General features: G+C 51.2%; 1 protein-coding gene across 5 annotated transcripts in view; it reads right to left on the bottom strand.

The window, feature by feature from the left end:
- TOX2 (TOX high mobility group box family member 2) overlaps positions 1-25,709 on the bottom strand; it is a 158,638-nt gene that overhangs the window by 117,857 nt on the left and 15,072 nt on the right. Inside the window, exon 1 of one of the 5 annotated variants that reach the window (XM_032263658.1) lies at positions 8,362-11,559. The exons of 2 other annotated variants lie outside the window; for them this stretch is intronic. In XM_032263658.1, coding sequence (XP_032119549.1) covers positions 8,362-8,490 — 129 coding nt within the window. In that variant the 5' untranslated portion in view covers positions 8,491-11,559. Of the gene's footprint in view, positions 1-8,088; positions 11,560-25,709 lie in introns of those variants that run through there. 2 more of the 5 variants (XM_032263660.1, XM_032263663.1) reach the window with 2 other exon arrangements.

Below are 25,709 nucleotides of genomic sequence, written 5' to 3' on the forward strand. Positions count from 1 at the left end.
CTGTTACGTGGCTGAGCTGGGATCCAAACCCAGGTCTGACGTCCTTGCCTAGACCCTTGTGGATCCTCCTGGAGGCTGAAATTGCAGGCAGAGCGTTTAACGTTACAGGGAATGTGGCCAGCACAGGGAGTGGTTCAAATCCAGGTGCAACAGGTATGGGGCTGGTCAGGTGCCCAGAAAAACCACTGGCACTCCTCCTCAGTTGGCCCCTGCAGGGCGTCTGTCCTGAGGCAGGTCCAGCAGCATCCAGCCACCCTCAAAGGTCCAGAGCTCTCTGCATCCTCTGCACCCGGGACCCATCCTTCATCCTTCTGCAGAGGCTCGCTGGGTGACCCCTTCATGCCAGGTCCCATCCTGGGGGCAAGGACACACGAAGAGCAAGGTAGACACAGTCCCAGCCCCTGCAAGCCTCAGAGTCCACCACAGGAGGCAGGCAACAAACAAGCAAACACACAAACGTGGTCACATGTGCTAAGTGCTGTGCAGCAAACACAGGAAGTGCGGAGACAGAGGGTCTCTCTGCAGAGGCAGCAATTTAACTGAGGGAGCCCTGAAGGGAGAGACGGAGGCTGTCAGGCAATAAGTAGTGGGTGGGAGCCTTTAAGGCAAAGGGAGAAGCCATGCAAAGTCCCTGAGGTCCGAGAGTAGGCGCTCTCACATGCAGGGGGAAAAACGCACCGGACACAATAGGCAGAGGGGTGGTGCAGGGACATGATGTGGGGTCCTAGGGCACTCAGATTTTATCCCAAATGGGAAGCCCTTGGGGAGATCTTGTAGGGGAGCAACATGCTTTAATTTATAGTTTAAAAGATGACTCAGCTAGCCATGTGGAAGATGGATTCCATGAGGTTCCATTCCTCGAGTCTCAGTTTTCTCATCTATAAAATGGGAGCATGAGAAATCCTATGAAAAGCATAGCTCAGGAGTATCTGGCATAGAGTTGACTTCCGGAAGATAGGACGACAAAGACAGTCTTCTAACCTAGTCACAAACCAGGAGAACCCAGTCATGAGTCATCCATATTCACTCCCCTGCTCAAAACCCTTCTAAGGCCCCCCTCTGTCCTCAAAACGAAGATCCACCTCTTTTTCTCGGTCCCAAGGTCCTGGTTGACCTGGTCCCTGCTGATTTCTCCAGCCCCATCCCTCACCCTCCCACCGTCTCCCATGAGGCCTCTACTCTCCCACCAACTGAGCCACTCATGGCTTGTTCCAGGGTCCTTCGCCTAGAGACAAGTTCTTTACATTGAGCTTGCCAGCAGCCTGCCCTACGTTCCTACGGCATGGATGCACACCAACCCCGATCAGCCCGAGCAATGAGAGGCTCTAAGAGTAGCTGAGGGTGTGTGTGTGTGTGCATGTTGGCGCATGGGGGCTGGGAGTGGAAGGACTGTTAAGAGACACCCCTGCCTATGCATGAACATGATGACAGACAGGTACAAGGGGCACCACAAGAAACAAGAGGGAGGGGTTGGTTCTGTCTGAGCAGACAGGTGGCTTCTATGCAGTGGGTTTCAAATGATTTTCTATTGAAGGCGATATGTTAGTTTCCCAGGGCTGCTGCCACAAATCACCATAAACAGGTGGCTGAAAAACAACACAAACTATTCCCTTACAGTTCTGGAAAACCAGAAGTCTGAAATCAGTCTCACTGGGCTAAAACCAAGGTGCCATCAGGGCTGGCTGCTCTGGAGGCTCTAGGAGAAAACCCATTTCCTTGCCGTTCCCAGCGTCTAGTGGTTGCTTATGTTCCTTGGCTTGTGGCCCCTTCCCCCATCTTCACGGCACATCTCTTCAGCCTCTGCTGCCATCCTCACATCGCCTTCTCCTGATTCTGTACCCCCTCCTCATTATAAGGACCATTGTGATTCTACAGGGCCCACCCAGACAACCCAGGATACTTGCCCCCTCCCCAAACCCTTAACCACATTAGCAAAGCCCCATTTGCCATTTAAGGTCACATGCACGGGTTTCAAAGATTAGGACCTGGCTATATTTAGGGGTCATTATCCAACCACCCACAGTGAGTCCCATGAGAGTACTGACGAAATGTGTCTCAGTTTCTCTCTATGTCTGGAGAGGGCAGAGAATGAAGTGCATGCTGCGGTCAGCTTTACTACTGCTCGCCAGTATCTGGCTCTCCTCTCCTCCCTGGCACAGATGCTACACCTCGGCTCCGCCTGCCATTTATGGGTACCGTGTGTCTAGATTAGGCCATTTGAGTTATGAGCAGAAACAACATGGGTCTCCTCTGGGTGGAAGTACAGAAAAGCCAGCTTGAGATCTGCAGGCTCGCTCTAGAGGACCAGCAAGGTTCCGGATGCTCAAGCCCTGACCATCCCACAGCCCTGTGATCCATGGAGCAGAGCCCAACCCCTACTTCTCTGCCGACTGTCATGGAACGAGTAGTAAGAGCAAAAATAAGCCTTCCTCGTGATAAACAACTGAGATCTAGGGGGCTGTTACTGCAGCATAACCCTAACATGCTCTGTTAAATTTAGGCCAGGTATAATCCCAGAACTTCGGAAGGCCAGGGCAAGAAGACAGCTGGAGACCAGGAGTCTGGCACCAGCCAAAGAACCATAGCATGTCTCATATATATATATATATATATATATATATATATATATATATATATATATACACACACACATACTTTTTTTTTTAAATTAGCCAGGCATTGTGGTGTGCACCTGTAGTCCTAGCTACTCATGAGGCTAAGATGGGAGGATTGTTTGAGCCCAGGAGTTTAATGCTGCAGAGCTATGATCATGCCACTGCACTCCAGCCTGGGTGACAGAGCAAGACCCTTTCTCTGGAAAAAAAAAAAAACCATAATAATGAGTTTAATAGCAATGATCATTCGCTGATCACCTATTTTGAGCCAGGCACTTTGCCTACATTGAGTGTAACCCTCATAATCACCACCCAAGCAAGGTCAGCAACATCTGCTCTATTTTAAAGACAGAAAACTCAAATACAGAGAGGTGGAGGTGAAGGCTATGTACCTAGGAAGTGGTGGAGCCGGAATTCAAATCTACAGCAATGTGGTTCCAAAGCCAAACTCTTAACTACCGCCACGGTCCTCCTGAAAGGAACACAGGCTTCCAGACCCTTCTCTGGCCTCAGGCAGCTGTCACCCAGAACTTCAGCAGCAGCTTCTGGCCAGTGCACGTGAATCCTGAGGCCAAAATCCTTAATGACAATGTGAGCTCATCCCTGGGTCCTGGAGCCCTGAAACAAATCCCCCTCACCCCAAAATCTAGTCTGAACTGATTGCTGGGCTGGTTCTTATTCATGCACTCATGCCTCCATATGTCAAAAGAATGCCTGCTGTGCATCCTCTTTGTGCCAGGCACTATTCTGGGCCCCTGGGAGACAGCAAAGACCCCTGGAGACAGAACAATACACATAATCAATAAGTGACTTACATGGTATGTGGAAAGAACAGAGTTGAGCAGGTGAGGGGTATTGGGGACGCGGAGATGGAGGGTATGCAAGTTTAAACAGAGCGGTCAAGGTGGGCCTCATTGAGGAGGTGATAGTGGAGCAAAGACTGGAAGGAGGCGCGGGAATGGGCCAGGCAGATGTGCTGGGGAGAGCATGTACAGACCCTGAGATGGGGGTCACCGGCAGGTGTGACCCGGTCAGCAAAGAGACCAGTAAAGACAGGCAGAGCAAGCAGGGGGGAGGGGAGGAGGGGAGGGGAGGCCAGAGAGGCAACTAGGGATGGAGTGTGCCCCGCAGATGGCACTGAGATTACCCCTCCCCAGAGAGAGGAAGCCAGCACTTTTTCCACTGCCTTATCTGATGCTGTGGTCAGGGAGCCAGCGAGGGCAGGCGTGAGGGCTGCATAGCTAGGCACATCCGAGAAACCTCAGCGGGGCCTCAGAGCAGCTGACATCCGCTTGGCCTGCGGCTTCTTCCTGTGGCTTCTGCATCTCAGGTTGCCCCGATGGCTGCTATTTTTGCCCTTGTTTGGGGTTCTGTGGTGGGCTCCTCTGTGCATTGTTGAGTTTGCTCTGCTCAGAGCAAAAGTGAGGGGTTACTTAAACATTCCAGATGTCTTTGGGAACACTTACTATCCCAAAAAAGTGGGAAAGAGCACGACATTTGTTATGCATGTCATCTTGTCAATCCTCATGACCCTCCAAGCTTGGAGAGGCTAGGTGGCTTGTTCAAAGTCACACAGACAAATCAAACCACAGTCTGAGGATCCTACTGCAGTCTGTCTACGTCTGCAGGCCCTTAATTTGCAGGGAGGTCTTTGCATTTACTGCCTAAATTAATTTTTCTGTGCTGTCTGGCCTTGCAGCCCGTGTGAGAAACATACATCATCGTGGGTGATGTCCTCCCAGAGTACCACAGCACTGATGGGGAGGACAATGACAGAAGTGGGCACAGGGAAGGGGCTCCTGGCTCAGACAGTTGCAGGTGGACTGAGGGGGCAATCAGAGAAGGCTTCTGGAAAGCCTTGGATGTCGTGACCACACCTGTAAGAAAAAACAGGAGTCCAAAGGGTAAAAGAAACATTCTGGACAAAGGGGTCTGAGTGTAAAATTAAGAGGCACAATAGCTTGGTGAGTGGGAAAGGGGATTGAGGAGGGAGCGGGACAGTGATTCTGCAGGAGTTAGAAGCTAGCTTGCGGACTGCAAAGTGAGATCTAACAGGTGCCCAGCCCCCCAAGTGGGCTTATTAAAGGCATCAGCACAGATCCAGCTGATTACAAAAGACATCAACCAAAGGCTCTAAGCAGGGAGGGCTGCACGCATCAGGTGGTTCTCAGAGATCCCACTGGCTGCTGCCGGGAGAGCAGACTAAGGGGGACGGGTGGAGGCAGGGAGGCCTGGGAGGAGGCTCCTGCAGTCACCCGGGTGATAGGTAATAGTGAAGCCGGGGGACGTCATTGCACCCTGAAGGTGCAGCCAGCATGTGCAGGTGGGTGAGATGCAGGGAGTAAGGCAGAGAGAGGGGTCAAAGGTGATCCCACATCTGTGGCCTAAGCCGAGGAGTGGACAGTCATCTATACAAAGCGGGCACAAAGTAGAAGGGGCATATTGGGGTGGAGGGGGTGTGAATTGAGAAAAGGGCCATTAAGAGTAACTGTCTCCTTCCAGATGAGCCCCCTGGGGTAAGGATGTGCAAATCAAAGCTGCCTTTCTCCACCAGCGCCCCCATGACTAGGGGGCTGCTGCTCCCATGTCCTCAATTGCTCTTCACAGCAAGGAAGACCTAGGGAGGTTAAGTGAGCTGCCTGGAGCCTCACAGCTAGAAGTCAAGAGAGCAAAGGCTACAAATCCAAGTCCACCGAATTCCTTCTCCAGGCTCATCTCAGCCCCCAACACCAGGAGGTCCCCAGGCCCTCCCTGGAAAACGGCTCCCAGGCCCAGGAGAAGCTGGAGCATTCACTCCCCATCTCCCCATCTATGATATTTCAGGACTCATTCTGCAACTGTCCAGATGTGTGAACATCTACCAGGCCCCTGGCTAGACGGAGACGGTGGCTCCTGGGCAGCCCTGGGCCTCCCAGTGGGTGGCAGAGAGGCTGCCCCAACAGGGCCCCAGCTGTCTCTGCGGGAAACCTGCCTCCCTGCCCCTGCTCCCAATTTCATTAATTACCGGGTTGTTCATGCACAAGGCAAGCAAGAGAGAAAGTCATCAGGGATGTCGCCGGCCGAGGAAAGGAGATTCATTTCAAACATGAAGCTCATCCTGCTCTGCAGGCTCTCACACCCAATTTCCAACGCAGAGGAGGAGTAGGGGTTGAGTCTATCAGCCTGGATTCTTCTTCCAAGGGAATCAGGGGTCCAAAGAAGATGAAGAACTGGCCCGAGATCACACAGCAATTACTAATGGCAGGAAAAGCCCTGCAACTCAGGCCTCCTACTTCTGCGCACCTTCATCCTTCCCAAAAAGAGTCGGTAGGTGCCTGCTGTGTTTTGGCCCCTGCAGGCCAGCAGACACCCTGATTTCAGGCAAAGGCTCTCCAGGGCCTCTTCCCTCCCCAGGAGAACACACTGTTATTTACTAAGCACCAGCAATGTGCTTTATACATTTTATCCCACTTAGTCCTCCTAATCATCAGTCATTTTATAGGCATGGAAACTCTGGCTCAGAGGTTGCTGTGCTGAGGTCACACAGCAAGCAACAGAGCCATGACTTAAAACAGGGTCTTAAAGCTGGGTTCAGCTTCTGTTCTCCAGGCAGGGAGCATGTGTGGGGGTGCAATTCTCAGCCACTCTCTCCCTTCCAAGACTCCTTTCCTTCCAGTGCCCTCCTTTCCAGCCAGGTGCTCTCGGCAAACAGGTGGTCAGGGAGCCGTCTGAACACTGGCTTACTGGCTGGCCGTAAGTAAGGGGCCCTGCCAACTCAGTCCTCATGAGTGGTCTTCAGTAAGTTGTTTGGGAAGTTAACACTAAAAGGATCAGTTCCGTTTCAAGATGGCCAGTTGGTTCCTGTCATGAACTCCCCTCCCAATCAAGAACCCATGGAAGTGACCAGAGACACAAAGAATTCCCATCAGCCAGGGCTGTGAAACAGACGTGGCCCTGCCTTTAAGCTCCTCAGATGGATTCCAGAGCCTCTGACTCCAAGCACAAGAAGAGAGCTCCCTGGGTCATACACACAGATGCACAAAAACACATGCCCCTGTGAGCCACGCCCTCCTCATGAGCTGAGTTGATGTCCTGGGTCATTTGTTCATTCATTCGTGCCTGGTGAATGACGTCCTTCCACCATACCAGGAAAAGTGTTATGCAGTGTGCATGTGCACATGTGCATGTGTGTGTACCTATACACATGAACACACGTAAATGCTTATACACACTGTCATGACAACACAAGAAAGTAGGCATCAGTGTCCGCATTTTATGAAGAGACTGAGACATGGAAAGCTCAAAGAGCTGGTTTGCTCACAGATTGTATTTGTGGCTGAGCTGAGATTAGTGAGCAGTACCTAACCCAGACCCCAGTACACAGTAGGTGCTCAATAGCTATGTTCTGTGGCCAGCTGGCTCCTCAGCCTTCCCTTGCAGACTTGGGCCCACTGCCTCCTGCAGGCTTTCAGGCCGCGTGAAGAAGGTGGAAAGCATCACAGGAGGCACAGAAGCTGGTGTTTCCTGGTCTCTCCCAGCTCACCCAGGATGTTCCAAATGACGGAAAGCGGACCTGAGGGAGAGGCTTCTGTTGCCGAGACCCACATGCAGGAAACCAGATTTCAACAATGGCTGTGATAAATCAGAGCACCAGAAGAGGTCGGGCCTCCTGGTCTACTGGGTGCAGCACCATCAACAGCAACAAGCCCCACCCCCAACGCAGCCAATTCCCATCGCCAAGATAGCCTCCCAGGCACAGCTGAGATGGCCACTCACGTTAGGTTTCTGCATTTGAAATCTCTGCTCCCTATTCAGGGCATGTGTGTCCCCTTAAGTCTGTGACTAGGTCCTTTCTCATTTGTTGCTTGCCTTTCTTCTACGAAAGTATGGTGTGTGGAGATCCCAACTGGTTATTTTTCAATGTCCTTACTTAACAAAAGGAAAGGTTGGCATTCACCAAATCTGGGGAGGAATTTTTATTGATTCCTCAAACTCCAAAATCCAGTGGAAGAGGCAGCTCGGGTGTTCCTGATAACGTCCTCAGCTGCTCCTCACCCCTCTTGCCTTCTTGGAAGGCCCCTCTCCCTCTTCAGCCCAGGTATATTCTGGGCTCCTCCCAAGCCATGGGCCATCCCCATCACTGCTCCCACTGTTTCCAGTCTGAATCAGCCAGATCCCCAACCCACACCTGGCCAGCACACCTGGCCAGGCCCACTGCAGTGTGTGCTGAATGAATGAATGAACATTTCCTGGGCGCCAGACCACAGCCTGACCCTGCTCTCCAGAAGCCAACCCTAACCGCCTCCAGAATTCCTTTCCAAAAAGGAGCTGCCAACTGCAGGCCTCCTGGCCCCTCTAAAGCATCTTCATTCCAGAATGTGACAGGTACCAGTCCAAGTCCCTGCCTGCCGTGACCCAGACATCACCTGTCTTCAGCGCGCAGGGACGGCCTGACCACCTCCACCCCAGGGGGTGGCGGGCACCCGCTGCTTACCTTCTGCGGAAACACACCTGCAATGCACCAGTGTCTTGCAAGTAGAAGGAGCCCGAGTCTCATTCCACAGAAGCCCAGGCAGCGAGAGAACGCGCCCGCGACAGCCTCTGTGCGAGTCTGCTGCATAATCAGCAGAGAAAGAGAAAAAATGCCAGAAATAGCAAGCTTTATAAGCCCTCCTGACAACTCTTGGTCCTCTATTGGCTGGAGGCCCGGCACCCCCACCCCCCATCCCGTTCATATAAGGTGAAATGGAGAAACCTGTTATTTAACCTCTTTTATCAAAATCCATCTCTTCTTCCAATTTGGGCCTGCGTGTTCAGAGCTCCTGGTGGCGGTCTTCACGCCAGGTCTCGGGGAGTAGAGGAGGCAGCCCCTAAATACAGCGCAGCTCCACGTCATCTGTGGCTTAAGAGCCTTCCCCACTCACACACGCTGCCTTGGGAGGGGTGGTGCACTGGAAGAGCCTTCGGAAGGCAAATTGGCAGCACCTGTCAACGTGTGAAACTTACACGCCCTTTCATTCAGCAATTAGACTTCTGAGCATCCATCCTGCAGAAATACCTGTACTCAGTGCATGGATGCGTGCCCAGGGATGTTGCTTGTTACGGAGAGAATTAGAGACAGCTAAATGTCGAAAGCCAGGGTCTGGTTGAATACACTGAAATACATCCAATGGAATGAGGAAGGTATAGAGGAACTGACTTGGAACTGGCTGGAAGAAAAAGTCAAGGACACGGTTCCATTTTTATAAAAATAGTAACTGTGTATATGTATATGTTTGAACACGCCCTGTAAAAGATACCAGGCTGTTAATAGTGGTTACACTAGGGAGGAGGAGATATTTTCAGTTGCTGCTTTTTTCTCGTTTCATTTTTTTATTCTTTACCACAAGCATGTATTACATTTGTAATTTAAAATGAAAAAAATAAGAACCTCCCCTGGTTTCTTTCCACTCTTCTGAAGCCATCAGGCCAAAGGCCAAGGTCACCCACCACATGCCTCCAAGCGCTTGGGAATAAGCTGGCCCGAGGCACTAGGGATTAACCAGCAGTCTCTCATCAGCTTTCCCACAAATGCAGTTAAACTAGGGCTCCGCGAAGAAGGCAGACTTTGAAATAAGACAGGGCTAGGTTTGAATCCTAGCTCTGCCTGCTGGAATGGCTAACTTCCCTGAGCCTCGGTTTCTTCACCTGTAAAATGGGGGTAATAGTACCTATTAAGTGCCATGTACTGTGCTGGATGCTATTAAACTAATTTTAATTTTTTGGACATTTCAGAAGAAGCAAAGGCTGCTGAGGAAGCATCCTAGAGCTGAGAGAGGATCCAGACTGAGCAGGAAGAACGCTGGGCAATCATCCTATTCCTGAACACTGCTAACAATACTAAGAGGCAGAGAGAACGGCCTGGGAAGAGCAAATTTCATGTGGTAAAGGCGGCTGGTGCCCAGCATGTCTGCAGGAGGAGGGAGAGAGTGGGGGTGGGTTACAAAAGGCTCCAGAAAGAAAAAAGTCTTGCTTCTTTGCCTCTGTACCTTTCTCATGCTGTTCCCTCTGCCTGGAATGTTCTTCCCCGACCTTCACACAACTGACGGCTTCTCATCCTTTCAGCTCTGCTCAAAGATCTCCTTCCTCCCCAAAGAGAGCTCCTCTAATCTCACCTGCACCTGAATTATTTTGTCCATAGCACACACCTCCAGCCAATGGTTTCTGCTTATGTGTTTGATGACTTTTGTTTCTGTGCTTACTGTTCTTCTCTAGGCTCTGAGCTTCTTCATGGTCAGGATCGTCTGTCTTGCTCATCTCTGGGTCCCGGCTCCCAGCACGGCGCCTGACACACAGTGGGTGCTCACCAAATAGAAAGTGCACACAACCAATAGATCCAAGGCACGTGGCACTCATCTCAAGGCAAAAGAGAGGTGGATTTTGCACCATGATACAAAGATGGATTAAAATTTCAGACATACCAAAGATTTAGAAACACATACAAAGTTGTAAGCATGCAAGAAGAAACTGTCCATGAATATTTATATAAGCTTTGGATGAGAAAGAACTTTCTAGGCTCAAATTTGTGTGGCCAGGATATTTATTGCATCGTTGTTTATAAGAAGATGAAAATAACAATTAAAGTCCATTGATAGAGGAGTGGATAAATACATCATGGCTCTTGGTACAGTGGAATACTATGCAGCCCTGAAAAATGATGGGCATTTGTTGATGTTGAAAGAAGCCATGTTGTTTGTTGAATGTTAAACTTGTTCATCGGAAACAAGAGATAAGTGAAAGGTGTAATTGATTGTCACAAAGAAAACACAAAGGTAAAAATCCTTCAAGTATCATTTATTTATTCATTCACTCAACAAACTTTTTTGTTCCCTCTGCCTCCTCCTTAATTCACGTAGGTCATAATTCCAGATGCTGGAGCAATGTATGAACAGAACACTGCCCCTGTCCTCACAGGCAGCCCAGCTCACACATGGAGGTAACTATAATACAACGGAAACGGTGCTTACGGTTAAGGGTCTCAGGTTAGTCGCCTGGGCACGAGCTTCATAAGAATGGTGTCATTCAAGCTGAGATTTGGAGAAGAGGCAGAGTTTGAGCACACAAAGAAGGAACGAGTCATTCTAAAAGGCAGAAGCTGGGTGATACCAGACAAGCACAGAAAGCCCATGCATTCTTCATCAAACACTCACTGGACCCCAGCATCTGTAGGAGAGGAGTTTACAAGAGCTAAGCCGAGGCCCAGATTCTGGACTGGATTCTGCCAAATGTGCTGGGAGGAGGCATTTGGGGTTGTGATCGTGCTGTCCACAAGTGTGCAGGTGAGACAGCAGCCTCCCAACCCTGACTCCTGCACCCCGAGAGCACCAGCCCCACAGGGCAGGCAGGGCTGCGGCAGGTGCACGTGGCAGGTGGGACAGCTGAGACTTAGCAAGGCAAATCCCAGGGTGTGCAGGCGCGGTGCTCTCGGTTTTGCAATACATATTCAGGCGGAGGTATTTAGTGTGCGTTGGAGGGGGTCCCATCTCTGTGGCCCCTCCACTCGGCTCCTTCTGGGGTAGAGACAAGAAGGGCCTCTGCACCATGAAGGAACTCAGCATTTTTTAGTTCTTTTTTACTTTTTCAGATTCTGAGGCAGCATGATGGTTATGGTTCAAAACAAAGAGAGATGACTCAGCTTCCTGTGGAGGAGCTGCAGCCTTTTGGAAATGATCTTTCAGTTTTCATGCTTCTCTCTTCTCATCCATGGAGGCAGCTTGTCCAGGCTGCGTGTTGTCTTTTTGCTTTTCTTTTATTTATTTTTTTAGACAGGGTCTCCCTCTGTTGCCCAGGCCGCAGTGCAAGGGCATGATCGTAACTCACTGCGGCCCTGAATTCCTAGGCTCCAGAGATCCTCTTGTTTCGGCCTCCCAAGGAGCTGGGACGACAGGCATGTGCCACCACACCCTGCTAATTTTTGTATTTTTCCTTTTTTTGGTAAAGATAGCATCTCACTATGTTGCCCAGGCTGGTCTTGAACTCCTGTCCTCAAGCAATCTTCTCCTGGCCTCCCAAAGTGCTGGGATTAAAGGCATGAGCCTGCTACTTGTTTTCTTGTTGTTCAGCTGTTTCTAGGGCGAGGGGCAGGGACAATGGCCAGGCTCTGTGGCCACAGTGCCTGGCTTTGAATCCTGGTTGCGCCCTTACTAGTCCAGAGAACCTGGCCAAATTGATATCCTCTCTGAGCCTCTGTTTACTGATGTTAAGACGGGAATAATTGTTCCCTCCTGATGGGATTTTTGTGCAAAGCAGCTGTCATCTATGGAAAGTGCTTGATCCGGTCCAAAAATATCACTGGTAATAGCTGACAGCCACCATGTTGAGGTTCTATTGTGCTTTGATGATCTCATTTAATCCTCACACCTGCACAAAACAAGTTCCCATTTTACAGATGAGGAAGCTGAGGCTCACAGCAACAAGTCGGCTTCCGTCTTCTTATTCATGAGGGTCAGTGCACGCAGCCCAGGCAAACTCACAACCGCGTCATTATAAGCTTTGTCCCTTGGTTCTCGCTGCTGCAGCAGCCAAGCCCACGTCGGCCCCTTGCTGTCTTTATTCACAAAATGGGGACAAATATTCTGAGATTGCTGAGATGTTCCAGCCAAGGTTTACCAAAAATAATTCTGTGAAGGACTCAGGAACCTTCCATCCTAACACATCATTCCTTCCTCCGGGGCAAGGAGGAATCCACAGAGAGCTGAGCTCTTCCCACGCAACATCCCAAAGAGAGGCCAGAAGTGAGTCAGGAAACCCCCTCAAGTCAAAACACCAAAGCTGAGAGAGGGTGTGAGCTTACGCAAATCAAAAGAGCAGGACTTTAGGCCGGGCACTGTGGCTCACGCCTGTAATCCCAACACTTTGGGAGGCTGAGGGGGGTGGATCACATAATGTCAGGAATTCGAGACCAGCCTGGCTAACGTGGTGAAACCCGTCTCTACTAAAAATACAAAAATTAGCTGGGTGTGGTGGCACCTGCCTGTAATCCCAGCTACTCAGGAGGCTGAGGCAAGAGAATCGCTTGATCCCAGGAGGCAGAGGTTTCAGTGAGCCAAGATCGCGCCATTGCAATCCAGCCTGGGTGACAAGAGCGAAACTCCGTCTCAAAAACAAACAACAAAAAAACAGGGCTTTAAAATCACTCATCATACAAATGGCCACCATGCACCGTGATATTAACACTGGGACTCTCGAACCTTTGTCCTAGAACTAATTTTTTTTCTTAAATGCATTGCAGGTGAACATAAGGTAACCCACAACAGCCTGAACCCAAGCCTCCATGCCCCCTTCCCTCACATCACCCTGAAGCATACGCTGACAGAGCAACCTTAATAGTAACTGACTAATTTTAAACCCTGTGATTACCAGGGTTGATTTCCATGGAACCTTCCTTTCACAGCACCAAGAGCCTCTCGTGAGTGGTAATTGCCAAGTTCAATTTTAGCTCTGTCATGCCCAACCGTCAGTGCTAACTGAGGCAGCTGCTGCATCGCCAGGTAAGCTGGTAATGAAGTCGGCTTCACAGCTTAATTTCACAATATTATGATGCCCCCGTCAGCACCTGTTAAGTGCTGAGAAGCTACAAGCTTCTATTAAACAAATCTCACCCAAGGGAAGTGACTAAAGCCGCTTTGCGCTTCTAAGGTGCCCTGTCTAGATCCTCACACCCACTGGGATTTTGTGGGTGCTTAATCCCATGCGCCTCCTCTCTGCAAAGTACTGACCACCAAAGTGCCACGCCACAGGCGTAGGGTGCCCTGATCACTGCCTCATCCTCTGCAGTCACCTCTCATTCCCCCTCCATCCCTGTAACTCTGGCTCAGCCTCTCACCGTTCTGGCCTGGATCCCCATAGCAGCCTCTTAGCTCACCCTCCCCCCCTTTGATTTTCCAGGCCAATCAGTAGTTTTCTTGGGGGGAAAAAAAAGTTGCCAGGTGTGATTGCTCGCACCTATAATCTCAGCACTTTGAGAGGCTGACATGGGAGGATCACTTGAGGTCAGGAATTCAAGACCAGCCTGGGCAACATATTGAGATCCATCTCTGAAAAACAGGGAAAAAAAAAATTAGCTGGGCATGGTGGCACATGCCTGTAATCCCAGCTACTCAGGAGCCTGATGCAGGAGGATCACTTGAGCCCAGGAGTTGGAGGCTGCAGTGAGCTATGATCATGGCACTATACTTAAGGCTGGGTGACAGAGCAGGTGACTATCTCTTCCAAAAACAAATGTGACACCTGCCATTTGAAATTCTTCAATGGCCCCACTGTCCTCAAGGTCAAAAGTCTTCACACTGTGTTTTAAGTTTCTTGATTGAGCGCTGCACCAAGCTTCTACACCCAATGCCCCATCCCTCAGCCACACTGTCCCAGGGACTGGCCTGCAGTACCCCAAGCTCCATACACCCCTGGACCGCACTATCCAGGTGAACAAGTCCTGTGACTTCATTTTCCCTAAGGAAAAGTGTCTCACACAGGGCATGACTCCCTGCCCCTTAACCATACAAAGAAACCTCTGCAGCATATCTGGGCATATCCCTGTGGTCACTCAGTAGCAGCACCGACTGAATCAAATCAGCACCCCATAAAACACTCTTGGGGTGCTTAGTAAGCACCTACTCTGTGCCAGGCACTGGTACTTTCTGTCTCCTCTTTAATCCTTAGACAATCTGGCAAAATGAAATGAGGCGTTTTTCTTTTCAGGTGCGCCAACAGGCTCAGAGAAGTAAGCTCTTGAGGCCACACAGCTCCTAAGCTGCAGGGTCAGTTTAAACTCACGTCTGACAATACGAATGGTCTCAGCAAATGAACGCTCACTCATCTTCCAACCCCACCGCATGGATTCATTTGTGGGACTTACACAATGCCACATTCCAGCCTCATTCTGTTAAAATGCCTCACTAGTCTTGGCATCTGTCCTATTCTTAATCAGTTCCCATCCCCTGCACATAGACACCCTCCCCCTGGCTGGGTTCCGGCAGCAGAGCTGCACTTTGAGCGCAGCGGAGCAGGCTTGGACTGACTGTGCTAACTTCAGCTTTTGCCCAGAAACCGCCAGAAGCTAGACCTAAGTTTTATCCTTTCTTCTTGCTCAACTCCTCCAGTCCCAATATGATGAAATCCCTGTGCAAGCCTTACCACCAATTAAGTAGATGCAATTATTATCCCCATTTCACAGAGGAGGAACTGAGGCACAGAGAGGTTAAGTAACTTACTAGATGTGTACAGCTAGTAACTGTCACAGACAGAACTGGAACTCAGGTCCTAAGGCCTAACATGCATGCCCACACCACTAGGCTACTCTGTGCCTGAGTCACTGATCTCATTTTAGATAAGGACACTGGGGCTCCAAGAGACAGGGGGATTGCCCAAGCTGGGGCTTTGGCATCCAGGCTAGATGGCTGCAGACGCAGGTGAAGCCACGGGCTCCAGGAAGCTCCACCCTCAACTTCCAGCTAAGGCAAGACCATGCTTCTAGAAGTGAGGGCACCTGTCCCTTTCTGCCAGAGCTGCACAAGGAGGCCCTAAGGCAGAAACACAAGGGCTGGAAAACACCCCTGGCCTGCACGGCTGCCTCAGATGCCCCTCCACCAGCCCTGAACCGGTTGTACTGAGGGCAAGCATCACAGACCAGTCACCCCCCAATGCAGGGAGTGACAAATGCTTTTTCCCTGCTATGTGGTGGCTGGGCCTACAGTTCAGCTAAAGCCAGTGTGGAAATAAGTTCTGGGGCATGAAGATGCAGGTTTGAATCCCAGCTCTGCCAGTTATTAGCTGTGAAGCCCGGGTAACGGGCTGAGGCTCTCTGTACAGTGGGTTACTAAGCCACCACCTCGCCGGCCATCTGAAGGCTGAACGAGCTCACAGGCTTACGGCCCTCCCTCTCAGAGCAGATTTGCTGCCACTTCAGCGCCCACCTCCAGCAGCATCCTGACAACTCCCAGTGCACCCAGCAGGACATGGGCGGGAGGCAGGATTGCTTCAAGTTATCTCACTTGAGGCCTGCTTTCTGGGACAAGCATTGATTATTAAGTAATAATAAAATCTGAGGTTGAAGAGAAACCCAAAGTCAGGACCGAACTTCTCAGTCCTACCTCAGGCAGGGGGGGAGGGCTAAGGGGTCCCTGTGGGTCACTCCACAGCGGGTGGAATTGTGCGTGGGGCCTGCATCCGTGACAGGCCCTTCTGCCCGCCATCACTGGGACAGGTTGCCATATCCCAGTTGCCATGGTTTCTGTTCATTCTGGGAAAGAAAGCTCCACGGACGTGGGTCCTGGTGAGAGGAGAGTTTGCTTCACTGGGGTCCCCGCATGTCCGCAGGCATTAGACTGAAGGTGCTGACATTCACAGCCCTCAAAGTTTCCTCTTCACTTGACCCAGGAAGGATGTGAGCTGGCCCTATTTCCAGATGAGAAAACTGAGGCTCAGGACCGGGCAGCTCCTTGCACGGTTTCATGGAGACGTTGGAGAGAAGCAGGGACCCACACTCGGATGCATCTGACTCCTCCCATTTTTCCAATCTGTGCTGGTTCATTTATGATCATTATTCTGGCACCCAGTGATGCCGGGCCTTTTCCAAAACCAGAGCCCCTGATGTGCCCTGAGAGAAACTGCTGGAGGCTCCGGGGACATCAAAGGCTGCGTATGGGACTTGGCAGGCAGCTCCCCAGAGGGACTCGATGCTCCGGTCACCCCCAGGACGGCCCTCTCAGCCCTGCATATGGACATAGAGGCTGGCTTAGGGTTGGAGACCTGGCTGGGGAGGGTCCCCAAGTCATTCCTCTGTGCGCCCTCCCTACGGGCCTCCCAACATCATCTCATTCTCAGTCCATGGTTCAAAGACCACCAGCCAGCAGGGCTGAGTCTAAAACCCCTCACTTCCCTCACACACCTGTCCTCCCGAATCCTCCACAAGTGACCCCTTCCTTGCTTCCTCCTCCCCTTCCTCAAGCTCAACCCTGTGCCCACAACACCCTTCCCAATGCTCAACTCCCTCCTGGGTCTCCCAGGAGCTGCCGGTGGGAAGGTCTCAGCCACCTCCCTCCCGAGACTGCACCGCACAGGAGTGCTCGGGGGACCTCTGCGAACCAGAAGTTCCTTTCTCAGCCAAGGTTGCCGACACTTAAAAGAAACTGGCACTTTCTTGGGTGATCAAGTGTGCCAGGTCCCTCCTTCCACAGGGCCTTTGTATGTGCTCTTCCCTCTGTCTGGAATGCTTCCCCCGTGCCCATCATCAAGCAACTCCTAGTCTTCCCACAGCCCCGCCGATGCTCTCCGTTGCCTGCTCTCCTGGTCCTGTGTGGCTCTCCTCACCACACCTGTTCTGCTTTCGTTATGTTTCATCATGTGATTATTCACTGGCTAGAGTAGAGGCCACATGCCCACAGCACGAGGCCTGTCTTGTTCACCCCAGAGTCCCTGCCACAGTGCCTGGCACCCAGCAGGGGCTCGATGAATGTCTGCTGTCTGAAGAGTGGGGGTAGCTGTGTTGATTACAGAGCTGACCACTAATTAAAACCATAGCCTCCTGTCCTGCAGGCATGCCTCGGCACTGGGAGGCTGCCGCTCCTCTCATTGTCGCTTACATGCACCTGTATTTAACGAATAGGACAACAGCAAATATGACACAAACAGAGGCTTGAAAAGTAGGACACTGGGGTTTTCTCTCTCCTGCTGCACCAGGGAGCCTGGGAGCCCCAGGGGCACATGCCCAAGCTAGCCTGCTGGAGGACAGGAGGTCACGTGGGGAGCCAAGCCAACAACCAGCCAGCTCCCAGCCATCCGCATGCAAGCTGCCAGCCGCGAGAGGAAGGCTGTCCTAGATCATGGAGCTCCCAGGTCACTGGCCAACTGACCATGATGCAGGAAGAGCCTGTGGAGACAACCAGCCTCGCCAGGAAGCCTTGCAGCCAACCCACGGATCATGAACTAATTGAAATGCTGGTTGTTTCAGGCCATTAATTCTGGTGGCTTGCTGTGCAGCAATATACAAGTGATACAGGAGCTAACAGAAGAGCGTTTGCCCTGATGTGCTCACAGCCAAAGACCATGTGTCTGATCTACTCAACATCAAGTTGAAAACAACAAACCCTCTTGGGGGCTGGGAAGCAGCTGGGGTCAGGGAAGGTCAGACCCTGCGTCTGAGCCTGCTGGCCTGTGACATTGGTTCGAGCTGGGACGAGGTGGGCACTCACCTCTGTGGGTAGGTCTGCCTGTCTCTACCAGTGGGAAAGACACATGCCATGCCAAGCCTTCTCGGGTTGATGGTCTGAGACCAAAGGAGAAACACATGAAAGGGTCTCCAGAAGGAAGCTAAAGACCCCTGTGCATGCAAGAACATGGTGCTGAATAAAGATCATGACTTCAGAGCTAGATAGATTCAGGTTCATGATCCACTCTGCTTCCTATTTTTTTTTTTTTTTTTTTTTTTTTTTTTTGCGACGGAGTTTCCCTCTCGTTGCCCAGGCTAGAGTGCAAAGGTGTGATCTCAGCTCACTGCAATCTCCACCTCCCAGATTCAAGCGATTCTCCAGCCTCAGCTTTCTGGGTAGCTGGGATTACAGACATGTGCCACCATGCCCAGCTAATTTTTTTTGTATTTTTAGTAGAGATAGGGTTTCACCAGGTTGGCCAGGCTGGTCTTGAACTCCTGACTTCAGGTGATCCACGGGAAGCCTCGGCTTCCCAAAGTGCTGGGATTACAGGCATGAGCCACTCTGCCAGGCAGATCCACTCTGCTTCTCACAGGCTGTGTGACCTTGGGCAAGTTTATCTAAGGTTCAGATATCCCATTCGTGACATGGTTATAGTAATACACAACCTGCAGGGCTGCTGTAGGGGTTAAATAAGATAGTATACAAAAGATACCTAGCACAGTGCCTGGTACACAGTAGGTATTCAGTAAAGAGTAGTTCCTCCTGGTCCCCACCCCCACTCCACTGGCACCTTTCACTCAACCGTCTTATCCCCACAGCCTCGCTTGGCACTAACAGTTTTCGTGTTTGATATCAGCATCTCGTGCCAGGTGCCAAGCTGTGACTGTAGCTTATATAACATCCTACGCAAGAGAGGCTTCCAGGGAAGATGATGGAGAAAGAGCTGGATGTTCCCAGCTTTGACTGGGAAGGAAAACTCAGGCCACAGAAGTGGGGAACAGAGTGAAGAAGACTGAAGATAATTCAGAACCGAACCCTCCCTACAAGGTCCTGACACACCCAAGCTCACATCTGTCTTCATCTGGGATAATGATTTGTGATCCTTCCTCCATTGGCCCTCAAGGCACCAGTACACAGCATGGGGTTGGCTACATGGGAAGGGGAGAGGAGGAAGCCTCACCACGGTGGCAAGACACCCACCTGTCACCAAGATTCCTGGACAGAGCACGACTCCAGGGACACTGTCAGCAGCTTAGCCTGGCCTCTGCCCCACAAAACATCTACAGCAAAAATAGACGCACCCCCCTGCCCCGAGTAGCCCAAATGTCCAAAAAATGGTCTACAGAAAGGGTCCAGGATGGAATCCATCCACCCCAACACACACACACACAGACACACACAGACACACACACACACACAGACACACACACACACACACAGCTGCAGACAGACACACATACACACACACACACAGACACACACACAGACAGCTGCAGGCAGACACACACACACACAGACACACACACAGAAACACACAGACACAGACACACACACAGACACAGACACACATAGACACACACAGACACACAGACACAGACACACACAGAGACACACACACACACAGACACACAGACGCAGACACACAGACACATACAGACACATACAGACACACACACACACACAGACACACAGCTGCAGACACACACAGACACACACACAGGCACACACACAGACACACAGACACACACACAGGCACACACACAGACACACAGACACACACACAGACACACACAGCTGCAGACATACAGACACACACACACACACACAGACACACACAGACACACACAGATACACAGACACACACAGATACACACACAGACACACAGAGACACACACAGACACCCACACAGACACACACACACACAGAGACACACACAGACACCGACACACACACACACATACACACACACACACACACACACACACACATACACACACACAGATGAAGTGGAGAAGCTGGCTCCAAGTTGGGGCAGGAAGGGGGTCACAGAGCAGAGGGCATGACTGCACCCTCATGCCTGCCCCAAAGCCTTTCATGGCTCCCTAGTACAGATCCAAACCCCAGTGCTTGGGACTCAGTGTCCTCCCAGCCCCTCTATGCAAGCCTCTGCCCCTCCAGTCAGGTCTGCAGTAATTCCCAAGGCTGCCAGCTCCCCTCCCCTTTCCACACAGCCCCTTCCTGTGTGGTGTGGTCCCTTAGGAAGAGAGAGTATGTTCCTGGCAAGCAGGCTTGGGTTCTAATCCCACTGTGACCCTGGCCCAGTGCCCTCACCTCTTGAGCCACAGCTCCTCACCTGCATGGCAGAGGTGGCTTTCTAAATAGGATTGTTGTAAAGATTAAATAAACAAGTGAAATACCCATCCTGTGACAGATGCTAAATAAATGCCTCTGCCCTTCCCCACTCCTCTATGTTCTCCTACCCTTCTTGGAGGGTTTCAGAGGGAACCCGCCTAAAGGTTCCCTCTGCCAGGAAGCCCTCCCTGAACACTGCAGGCCTCAGGGGTAATCTCTCCCTCTCTCCTCTCTCCTCTCTTCTCTCTCTCTCTCTCTCTCTCTCTTTCTCTGTCCTTACCTTGGGCTCTGAAATAAGAGCTCCCTCTTCCTGTGCAGACCCTACCCCATCCCCACCCTCAGCCTCCATCACAGCCTGAGGACAAGGACATAGGACCAACCAACTGGTGAGTCTGCAGCACACACAGCTCCCAGAGAGGAGAAGCAGCCACCTCAAGGGACACGGCAGAGTCCACACCAGCGCCTGAGTCCTGCCTCCCAGTCCACCTTCCTCAAGGCCATCCTCAGGCAAAGATACTGTGTGTGGACGACCACGGGTTCCACCCAGAGCCCCTCTTTCAGGCTGCACACCCACTCCCCAGGGGCTGAGTGCTGATGCCACAGCTGCTCCCTCTGGAAGAACACCTGCTGGGAGGTTGCACAGGAGGCATGATACCTCTCCCTGTCCTGGGCAGCCCCTGGCCAATGACTAACTGGTGTGCAGGGTGCAGGCGCACCACACCCCAGCCTCCGCTTTCTGGCAACTTTCCTGCTCCAGGGCCTGCTCCCTCTCTCCTGCGGGCGCTCCCAACCCTCATTCGTCTCAGCCTCTGCTTCCAGAATGTCAGCCTCACACAAACACCTTGATTCTCAGAGCATGGCCCCCTGACCGGCATCATCTAGACTTTGTTAGAAATGCAGGATCTCTGGCCCCACCCATACGGACTGAATCAGAATCTGCGTTCTCACAAGACCCCCATGTGATTCAGGTGCTCTTTAGTTTCAGATGCGCTGGCTTGAGATAGGCAGTCACCAGCCCTCTGTGGGGATCAGCAACTAACATGGGTATTAACCAAACCCACCCCTCTGTCTTGGCGATCGTATTGCTAATGTGCGTGTTATCTGCTACGGTCTGAATGCTGCGTCCCCCACAGAATTCATATGTTGAAATCCTGATGGTATCAGGATGTAGGGCCTTTGGGGGGTGCTTATGTCATGGTGGCAGAGCCCTCCTTATGGGGATCAGTGCCCTTATTAACAAGAGCCCAGAGAGCTAGCTGGTCCCTTCCACCATGTGAGGCCAGAGTGAAACAAGGGCTACCTATGAGGAAGTGGCCATGATCAGATACCAGACCTGCTACGCCTTGATCTTGGACTTCCCAGCCCCAGAACTGTGAGAAATAATAAATAAATACCACTCAGTCTCTGGTATCCTGTTCATGAGCCCCAGTGAGCGAAGACATTATCCAAACTTGACCATCAACTACAGGAATGAGCCAGGTAATGGAGACATTGACCACCTGAGCACCCCCCGTGGGGGTCAACATGGTCCCTTTTGCTCCAGGTGAGTGTGATCTCCAACATTACCCTGGTAGAAGCTTCTCACCCTTCTGGTTCGAGCTCTCACCTCTAGTGACCTTACTTGGTCACTAGAATTCTATTTCTCTTCAGTGCCCCAGGGTCTACATTAGTCAATTAAAGCTTTTGCCTCTGCTTCCTTCCTGAAGGGACTTTGCCCCTGCCACCCGACAACTAGGAAAGATTCCCCAAAAGCACCCTGGGGGAAGGTGTCAGAAAGAGGGGTGGATGAGATCTGTCTGGGCCTCTGGACGATGTGTGGAGGGAGCAGGGCCCACCGATGTCTCTGCTGAGAGGAGGGAACCCCTGACTTGCCCTCAGTCAGAAATGACAGGGAGGGCAGCAACCCCTCTCCAACCCCCCGCCTACAGCCCACCCCAGGGTGTGGGCCCCCAGTCCTGGTGTGAGCCCCTCAAAGCCCCTCCAAGGGGATGTCCATGACCTTTGCAAAACCAAATGCAATAACCAAATCCTATGTGCAGAGAAGACCCCAGGGCCAGCCCCGAAGGCCGCAATAATCCAGAGGCATGTTTGGACAGGAGACACCCTGCAAAGCTCCATCAACTCTGCCTGTCGCCTGAGGACAGAAGCGGCTCACCTTTCGCTAATCGTCCTAATTCATTTTTTATTACTAACTTTCCTGTTTTCTATTTGCCGTCTGATTGAAGATATTACCGAAGGCATTTAAACAGCATCAGCCCGTACCACAATGGCAAACATAACTCTTTTTATTGAAATCTGCATTAATATACATATAAGTCCCCGATCACAAAGACCTCAGGGTCCACATGCTAGACCCTAAATGAAGGCAGATTTGGCAAGAGGCATATACACAATGGAAGGGTTTTCTAAAGGTAATAAGCTGTGCCAGGAGGGCAGGGGACAATGGGCACTTTCTTGTGCTGCTGGTGAGTGGGGATGACCCTTTTGGAAAATGACAGATCACCATAAATCAGGCACCATAAAATGCTCACTCTTTTTTGACCCAGAAATTTGACTTCCTGAGTCTTGATGCTGCACTCTCCATCATACCCCAGACCCAACTCATTCCCAAACCGTGTACATCTTCCCTCCTGTGACCGCCCACACCCTTACTTCTCTTCATTTCCACTCCGCCACCACAGTCCAAGCCAGAGTGGACCCACAGAACCCTCTGCAGGGATGGAAATGCCGGCATCTGCACTCCCCAGTGGGGAATACCCACATGTGGCTATCGAGCACTCGAGATACGGCTAGCGTGAAGGAACAAAATTTTGTTTTATTCTCTCTTATTTTAAGCAAAAAAAAAGCCACCCGTGGCTACTGGCTACCTTAGTAGACAGCATGGCCACAGCCATCATCAGGTCCCCTACGCCACAGGCACCAACTCGCAACTATTCTCCTGCCTCCACTCTTGCCCCAGCCAATATTTCCCCCCACAGAGCAACTGCAAAGATTCTTCTAAAATGCAGCACACCACCACAGCTCCCACCGCTCTGAAGTCAAAGTCCATGCACCCAGACACGGCCTCCAAAGCCCATTCTCCTGGGGACATTGGGCAGCCCAGCCCCAGAGAGGCCACTGTGTCACAGATGCCGGATGGGAGGGGCAATAGTACAGGGGAGAACAGCCGTGTAGGCCTCCTGGAGGGGGTGGCGCTTGAGCAGAAACTTAAAAGACGTGTATTTAGCCGGGCATGGTGGCACATGCCTGTAGTCCCAGCTACGTGGGAGGCTGAGGTGAGAGGATCGCTGGAGCCCAGGAGTTGAAGACCAGCCTGGGCAACATGGTGAGACCCCTCTTCAAAAAATTAAAACATTAGTCAGGTGTGGTGGCATGTGCCTGTAGTCCTAGCTACTCAGGAGGCTGAGGCAGGAGGATCGCTCGAGCCCCAGAGGTGAGGCTGTAGTGAGCCATGTTTGTGCCACTGCACTCCATCCTGGGCAATAGGGCAAGACTCTGTCTTTAGAAGAAAAAAAAAAAAAGACAGGGTGCGGTGGCTCATCCCTGTAATCCCAGCACTTTGGGAGGCCGAGGCAGGTGGATTACCTGAGGTCAGGAGTTCAAGACCAGCCTGGCCAACATGGTGAAACCATCTCTACTAAAAATACAAAAAATTAGGCAGGTGCAATGGCACGTGCCTCTAATCCCAGCTACTTGGGAGGCTGAGGCAGGAGAATCACTTGAACCCGGGAGGCAGAGGTTGCAGTGAGCCAAGATCACGCCACTGCACTCCAGCCTGGGCAACAGAGCAAGACTTCATCTCGAAAAAAAAAAAAAAAAAATGTGATGTGTGTGTAGGAGTTTGCCAGGTGGGTGAGAAACACTAAAACCAGAGCCTGGCAGTCAGAGTCACTCTGAAGGCTCCACCCATGAGCAAACAACAGAGATCACCACATTTGCAAAGTCAATATTCTAGTGAAGGGCATAGAGGAGGAAGGAGAGAAGGAGGTAAACAATAAACATCTGGAATAGGTAGAAAGAAAGCGATGGGCAAGGGGCTTCCCGCGGACCACGGCAGGGCAGTGCAGGCTGCAAGCCTTGAGTATTAAGAAGGCAAACTGTCGGCCAGGTGCGGTGGCTCAAGCCTGTAGTCCCAGCACTTTGGGAGGCCGAGGCGGGTGGATCACGAGGTCAAGAGATCGAGACCATCCTGGTCAACATGGTGAAACCCCGTCTCTACTAAAAATACAAAAAATTAGCTGGGCATGGTGGCGCGTGCCTGTAATCCCAGCTACTCAGGAGGCTGAGGCAGGAGAATTGCCTGAACCCAGGAAGCGGAGGTTGCCGTGAGCCGAGATCGCGCATCATGTTACTCCAGCCTGGGTAACATGAGTGAAACTCCGTCTCAAAAAAAAAAAAAAAAAAAAAAAAGGAAAACTGTCAAACAACGCCCTGGAATCTGCACCGTGGGATAATAGCAGGTGATTTCCCCTCATTTCCTAAACTTTTGGCAGGTAACATAGTGTTCATAACTTACAGTTTAATAAAAAAAAAAAAAAGAGGAGGAGTGATAACTTTAGGAAAGAAGCCACCAAAAAGTCCTGCTTGCTCAAAAGACACATTCCCACGAGCTGGAGAGAGGTTTCATTATCTCCGAAGGCCAGGCCGACTGTGCCCAGATACCCGGCCCAGGCAACTGCAAGTGACGCCTCCCTCCTCACAAAGGCAAGGTCATCATTCCCAGGGAGATGAGAAGGGGACAAAACAGGGGCTGCCTCTGCCAGCCTGTGCCCCAAACAGTCAAGCACTGATCAAAAGCTATGAGGACAAGGATTTCCAACTTCATCTCTTGAGTCATATCTCGCTTTTCCTCCTTGGGCTCAGCTGGAGATGGGCCCGGCATATTCCTACAATAAGAATTCTAGAATTCGCATTGATTAACCCTTGTAGGCCCCAAACACTGTGTCCCTCACATGTATGTGCTTAATCCTCCTGGCAGCAACATATAAACAGGATAAGTGAGGCCCAGAGAGGGTGAGTGGATGATTCTTAGAAACACAGCCTGGGCTATGTTACAGTGGCCACTGGAAAATATGATCTGCCTCATTCATTTGTTCATTCTTTCAAGAACTTTTCACTACTATAGATCAGATACCATGCTAGGGCTGAGGACACAATGGTAAACAAAATAAGCATGACCTATTGCTTCTTAGAGTTTATTATCCTGAACGGGGAACAACCAAGTAATTTCACAGATATATGAAGCCACGAAGAAAAATACTCAGAGGCGGCCGGGCGTGGTGGCTCACACATGCCAGCACTTTGGGAGGCTGAGGCAGGTGGATCACAAGGTCAGGAGATCAAGACCAGCCTGGCCAACATGGTGAAACCCCGTCTCTACTAAAAATACAAAAATTAGCTGGGAATGGTGGTATGTGCCTGTAATCCCAGCTACTCAGGAGGCTGAGACAGGAGAATCACTTGAACCCAGGAAGTGGAGGTTGCAGTGAGCTGAGATCACACCACCGTACTCCAGCCTGGGTGACAGAGCAAGACTATGTCTCAAATAAATAAATAATTAAAAATAAAAATAAAGGC

This window comes from Sapajus apella, unplaced genomic scaffold (genome assembly GCF_009761245.1).
Source record: "Sapajus apella isolate SASKATOON/1434 unplaced genomic scaffold, GSC_monkey_1.0 scaffold137, whole genome shotgun sequence".
Lineage (NCBI taxonomy): Eukaryota > Metazoa > Chordata > Mammalia > Primates > Cebidae > Sapajus > Sapajus apella.